Source organism: Bison bison, unplaced genomic scaffold (assembly GCF_000754665.1).
Source record: "Bison bison bison isolate TAMUID 2011002044 unplaced genomic scaffold, Bison_UMD1.0 scf7180017864389, whole genome shotgun sequence".
NCBI classification, from domain to species: Eukaryota; Metazoa; Chordata; class Mammalia; order Artiodactyla; family Bovidae; genus Bison; species Bison bison.
In genome coordinates this window covers 2380338-2387252 of record NW_011494961.1, presented here as the reverse complement: position 1 = coordinate 2387252, position 6915 = coordinate 2380338, and the positions used below count along the sequence as shown (strand labels likewise).

The window sequence follows — 6915 nt, the reverse complement described above, 5'->3', positions numbered from 1 at the left end:
CACAGGGATGGTATGGGGAGGGAGAAGGGAGGAGGGTTCAGGATGGGGAACACGTGTATACCTGTGGCGGATTCATTTTGATATATGGTAAAACCAATAAAATATTGTAAAGTTAAAAAATTAAATTAAAAAAAATGCTTGTGTTTTTGCAAGCTGTAATTTCTTTCTGGCCATCTAACACCCATCTCAAGTGCCATGTTTTTTTGTCTTACGTTTTTTATGCAAGTCTCTCTGCTCACAAGGAGATCTGGAGTTTGAAATACTTCACTAACTTTGATAAATTATCTCTTTTATCTCCAAGACAACCAGATGTTACATGATGTCCTATCTCTTAGAACTAATTTTTGTATTTACCTGTCCCTGCTTGTTTTTGTTCCTAAAATGTAGAATTGGACCCTAAGATTAAGAAGTGCAGGTGGTACAGACATGACTTGAATGTTGTGAAAACTGAGCACTGTGCAATGTTCCTCCTTGGATAAGCACAGAAACGTTTCTTGGACATCTGGAGTCCAGCCTCACATTTTTACTTTTTTTTACAGAGTGTGTTTGGCTTTAATATAGATAAATGTTTAAGTAGCCAGAAGTGGGTGTCTGCGTTTAGTAGAATGTGGTTATACTCTGGTATTTTTGGTCATTCCTTGCTTTCATTGACCTATTATTAATTACTGGCTATTTGAATGCAGTTGGTATTTGTGTTTTGGGAGAAGATATTTTAATATACTTCTTAAAACTATAAATGTTAACTACTGAAAATGGCTTTTAATTCATATATACACATCTGATAATTATGCTTATAATAAACATTGTAATTGGCACAGAGTAGGAATCAGTGAAACTGTGTCTTTAAAAATCTTATATCTGAAATGCATGTTTATTATAATGTCAACTCTTAAGAAATTTCTGGAAAACATCTTCCTAGAGTAATAGACAATATTCTAAGTGGTTTTCTTTTTTAATCCTTCTTTAGGGCATTCCAATATTAAAGCCTTCCTGAGCCATGGTGGTTTGAATAGTATTTTTGAAACTATGTATCATGGTGTGCCTGTGGTGGGAATCCCACTCTTTGGAGACCATTATGATACTATGATCCGGGTACAGGCAAAAGGCATGGGGATACTGCTGGAATGGAAGACAGTGACTGAAGGAGAGCTGTATGAAGCGCTAGTGAAAGTTATCAATAACCCCAGGTAAGGTTTCAACTGCTATTAAAGCAGGCGAACTATATTTACCACAGCATATTGTCAATAGCTGAAAATTGCCAGTAAATCATAAATAAACTAAATATAGACATATCCTTTAGATTTCTGTGTGTAATGCCTTGTGCATGCTTCTGTCACTTGAAAAATAAAAATCGCAATCATTTGGCCAGCCATGTATTACCTCGAATAATATTCCACCACTGTTTGCCAAACTGGGGAAGAAACCACCATGGGAACCTTTGGGTCCCTAGAGTTTATCAATTTTTGTGTCCTTTATGTCACTTTAATGCTCATAAAACTTTATATCACCATTTTCCTTATTTCCATTATAGAGAGGAGGCACTTAAAACTCAGAGAGCTTAAGTAATACACCCCTAATTATACAGCTTTGGAGTAGGGATTTGAACCAAGACTGTCTGATTTCAAAACAGGTGCTCTTGATACTGCCGGGTGCTGGGTTTCCCTAGCACTGGGCATCAATGAAATGCCAAGATATATTTACTCAGATGAATGACTTGGTCAGAATCTTTTATCTTGTTTCTTAAATTCTTGATGTGTCTTGAGTTAACCCAGTTCACAACTGAGCCTCAAATGGTCGGGAGTTGGCCTGCATAGTTTTAAAACAAAGCATAGGTTTTCCCATTTTTATGCAACATTTAATTGATCCTGCATTTCAAGTGGCATTAATGTCTGGAAATGTGTGAGCTTTTCCTCTTAATACCCAGGATATATAGCATAACACTGGATTGAGAAATATTGCCATATTCTAAGAACACACAATAAAGAAAAGCTCTTTCATATAAAATAATGTTTCTTTTATGTAAAAGACTGGATTCAAGTGCCCTGGGGTTCTTTATGCTCCCATATGTGGGCTCAGAGGCAGCCTTTATGCACTGACCCCTTAGAGGATCTAGGGTCTTGGTTGTAATTCTTGGCACTTGGAGCAGTATGTTTGATCATCCAAGGTGTCAGAGTAGGGGACCCCTTCATCTGTGTTCTATAGCTTTCCTTTTAAAACTGTGCTCAGATGCTCAGTCGTGTCCAACTCTTTGCAACCCCGTGGACTTAGCCCACCCAGCTCCTCTGTCCATGGTATTCTTCAGGCAAGAATACTGGAGTGGATTGCCATTCCTTCTCCAGGGGATCTTCCTGACCCAGGGATGGAACCCATGTGTCTTGTGTCTCCCTGCTTTAGCAGGCATATTCCTTACCACTAGCACCATCTGGGAAGTCCTTTAAACGTATCAGTTCAGTTCAGTCGCTCAGTCATGTCCAACTATTTGTGACCTCATGGACTGCAGCACACCAGGCTTCCCTGCCAATCACCAACTCCCGCAGCCTGCTTAAACTCATGTTCATCGAGTTGGTGATGCCATCCAACCATCTCATCCTCTGCATCCCCTTCTCCTCCTGCCTTCAGTTTTGCCCAGCATCAGGGTCTTTTCCAATGAGTCAGTTCTTTGCATCAGGTGGCCAAAGTATTGGAGTACATCAAGGCTTTAAAAATATCAGATCAGATCAGATCAGTCTCTCAGTCGTGTCCGACTCTTTGCGACCCCATGAATCGCAGCACGCCAGGCCTCCCTGTCCGTCACCAACTCCCGGAGTTCACTCAGACTCATGTCCACCGAGTCAGTGATGCCATCCAGCCATAAGTATAGTGTTTTTCAAAATGTGATGTTCTTGTGGAAAATGACATGTGTGCCTTGCCTCCACTCTGTAGCTACCGTCAGAGGGCTCAGAAGCTTTCAGAAATCCACAAGGATCAACCTGGTCACCCCGTCAACCGGACTGTCTATTGGATCGATTACATTCTCCGTCACGATGGAGCCCATCACCTACGTGCCGCCGTCCATCAGATCTCTTTCTGTCAGTATTTTTTACTGGATATTGTCTTCGTGCTTTTGCTTGGTGCTGCCTTGTTTTACTTCCTCTTGTCATGGGTGACAAAATTTATCTGCAGAAGAATCAGAAGTCTGTGGTCAAGCAATAAGCACAGCACAGTGAATGGACATTACCATAATGGAATCCTCAATGGCAAGTATAAAAGAAATGGCCACATTAAACACGAAAAGAAGGTGAAATGAGCCAACAGCCCACCTGGTAGTAACAAATCTATTCAGTCATTGAATTTTTATTGCTACAAGTTAGTCTAACAACTACTAAATTAAAAACATCAGTAAACAATTCTAACACTCCCTTTTCTGATCTTATTAATGAAATTCTGTGGAATTAAGACGGCTGTAAAAAGCACAAACCTAAAATGCAAAAATGTATTTTATTCGAATACTGATACATGTAGTTTTGGCACTGGACCTTTTAGAAGCCTTAATTATTTAAATCAATTAAGTGACTGTGTCAGACTTTAGTTTTAAGTCTTGATATATGTGTGTCCCAGACGAGGAACGGTTTATTTTCTCTTAGAAAGGTTTGTCTGTGTGTGTATGTGTGTATGTCTATGTGTGTGTATGTTTCCTAAATGAGAGACTTTTAGCCAGCTGCTTGTTATATTTGTTGACAGTACAACACATCTAAGAATGAAATAGAAAGTTAGGATCCAAGTGTTTCTCTTCTAGAACTTAATATATGGGAACTCAGAAACAGTACCACGAAAGAACACTTTTTTTCCTTAAAATTGAATGCAGAGGAAGAAAATGCAAAAGATAAATGGCACCTGTTTTTGTACTTTGGGGTTTTTAAATTTATTTTCTTTTTTTTTTTTTAACAACTGGATTCTTCTGGAGGGGGAACGTACAATTAAGTAAATGTATAAATTGGTTGTCATAGTTTATTTTTATTTCCCCCCCTACCAATAATTTGCCTCTGGGAGAATTTTATAGTTTTTTTTCTATTTCATTTTAATGAATAACATTATCTTAGCTATATAATTCAGACAAAGCAACAAAGCTCTAATTTTTGTTCAAAGTACTGAAGACTACTGCTTATATTGCATCTTTAAACAGGGCCGTTGTTTGATGACTTTTCTATAATGTAATTTTTGAATGTTCAGATGTGATATTTCCAAAGTTTTAACTAAAAAACCACCTTCTTAATCCCCTTTTGGTGTCTGGGTCACACAATCTCTTATATAGGTGCCAACATTTAATTCTTTTCATTGGATCTTTTGCTTTTCTCCATATTGGTACCTGCTTTGTCTGAGAGGTTTGAGATCTGGTTACCAAATCAAACTTGCCATGACATACAGAAGTGACAGAGAAATTGTCCCACTTGTTTGTGAAAAGGAGTTCCCACTTCCTCGTCACTCCCTTCACCTCGCTTCAGCCTGCTCTGACTCTTCGATCCTTGTGGCTGACATGGGATAGTGACAGTATTCATTTGAGAATGGGGTGCAAGTCACAGACATCATAAAATCAGGACCTCCCCACTGAACCGTATACTCACTGGCATCTAGGAGTTCATTCCATGTCATTCTGTTTACTTAGCATTTGCACTACACATGTTGAGTGTATGCTTTATTTATTTGTAGTTCGAAATCTTATGTCTGACAGCTGAAAGTAGAAAACTACAGCATTTTTACCTGACAACTTTCACTAACATGGGAAGAGTTGTGAAAATTCTAGAATGCTGTAAATCCTTGTCATACACTATGACATACGACTTCATCACACTCCCACCAGGAGCCACTCTCCTGTACTTAGAAATAATGTCACAAGTAGTTTTCTCATGTACAATGCAGGCAAATACATTGCTCTCTGAATACTTGAAGAAATGGTATTACATATATAAGCCTATTAGTTCTACCTTTTCACAATCTTGTAATATTGCCGTTAAAGGGAAAGAAAACGCAGGCAATGAGTGGTGGGATGGCAACAGGAATTAGAGTGTATGACTGAGCTGATTTTGCTTTTTTGGAATTGGATGAAGTTGACAGTAGGCATTCACCGGATGATTAAGCATAAGTTAATCTCCACTGTGATAAGAACTTAAACAATAAACATGATTTAAAAATAGAGAAATGTTGTTGGAATAAAATTTTTGTTCAGATTTTATTTCACAATATTATGTATATCCATTATAAACATGTTTCTGAGACAGGTCTCCCATCTTTTATATGTGTATATGAGTGTGAAAACAGTGTGTTACATGTGAGAATTTTTTTTTATTATTATTAAACAGAGGGGTTTACCTTACAAATACATCAACATGGATCATAAAATTGTCCCATAATTAAGAATGTTAAGTGTAGGTATTTACTGATCATTGTTGTTGTTGTTGTTTTTTTAGTAAGCTTATTGTTAGCCAGTTTTGGTAAATAGAGTGATTTTAAATTTTCCACACGGGCTAGATTCTCTAATAAAGTAAAGTTTTCATGAAGGTATTTATTCATTTATTTTTTTTAAAAAAACTTCTGCAAGTGTTTCTAAAACTGGTCATCATCTTGTCAAATGCAAATAAGAATTAAGACATTAATCATTCTTTATCTAGAGCCATAAGTTTCAATATCTCCCCACACAGACGTAGAAACAGACCTTGGATGTCCAGGATTGGAGGGAAGCAATGTTTGGGTTAAAGCAGTGGTATATGATTAAGCTTGAAGAAAGCTGGAGATTATTTCTTGAGGATGTAGACACTTTGTATTACAATCTGGGGACATTCTCAGATTCCTGAGTACAAAGTTGGCATTTTCTGGTAAAGAGTCCACTGATGTTTATCAACTTAGATTTGAGTGTATTGTCCTTAAAAGAGTCTCCTCTGAACCTCTCCTGCCCAACCACATATTTACCGCCGCCCCCTCTCCATATTGTGATACACAACACCCTTCTCCAGCTGTACTGGAATCCACCACACTGGATCCTCTTAAGGACTCCAATTAAAAAACAAACCAACCAACAAACAAAAACCCTCTTCTGTGATCTGGTACCCATCCCTGCCGCCCTGCCCTGCTAGGAACCATAGTCGTGAGGTGCTGCTGAGACAAGACAGACCTCTTGGTTTTTTCCCACCCATATCCTTTTTCTGCCAAAGCTATGAGATTACTTATGCCCAGATGACCTGCTTCAGGGCCCTGCTGCCAGCTTTGCCTGTTATTAGATACACAGGCCTGCCTGCTCAGTCGCTAAGTTGTGTCCGTGGACTGTAGCTCACCAGGCTCCTCTGTCCGTGGGATGTCTGAGGCAAGAATACTGGAGTAGGTTGACATTTCCTCCTCCAGGGCATCTTCTGACCCAAAGATTAAACCTGCCTCTCTTGCGTCTTGTCTCCTGCATTGACAGGCAGATTTTTTACCACCTAGCCACCTGGGAAGCCGAATAATTAAGTATATTACACATTATAATTAAACACTGTGGAACATAAAACTTGCAATGAAATTAACATGAAAAAAGTTCAGCTGCTTGTTGTAAAAATTTTGTGGACCATTGTTATTTATAAACGGTAAGTACTTCCTCTGAAATACACAACTGTAGTGAATTGAAAGAATATTTATCCACCAGAACTTAGGAGCTGCCGTGAAGGGGAAGGGGTAGAAATTGTTTGATATTCTGTGGTTGCTACCTTGTTCCAGACAATAAGCTGGATACCAAGAGAATTTATAGATGATAAGGACAGTCTCTCCTTCAAGAAGCTTGTGGTCTATTGGGAGACATGGGCATATAAGTAACTATAAATACTGGCACCTATAGTCAATATATGTGCAGGGTTCTGTGGGGACACTCAGAGGGCAAGAGTATGTGTCAAAAAAGCTTTTGTGTGCACT

General features: G+C 38.6%; 1 protein-coding gene across 1 annotated transcript in view; it reads left to right on the top strand.

The window, feature by feature from the left end:
• UGT8 (UDP glycosyltransferase 8) overlaps positions 1–5534 on the top strand; it is a 108831-nt gene extending 103297 nt beyond the window's left edge. Inside the window, exons 5-6 of the mRNA XM_010858491.1 lie at positions 968–1187; positions 2923–5534. Of these exons, the coding sequence (XP_010856793.1) occupies positions 968–1187; positions 2923–3286 (584 nt within the window). The 3' untranslated portion in view covers positions 3287–5534. The remainder of the gene's footprint in view (positions 1–967; positions 1188–2922) is intronic.
• Positions 5535–6915: the final 1381 nt, after the last annotated feature.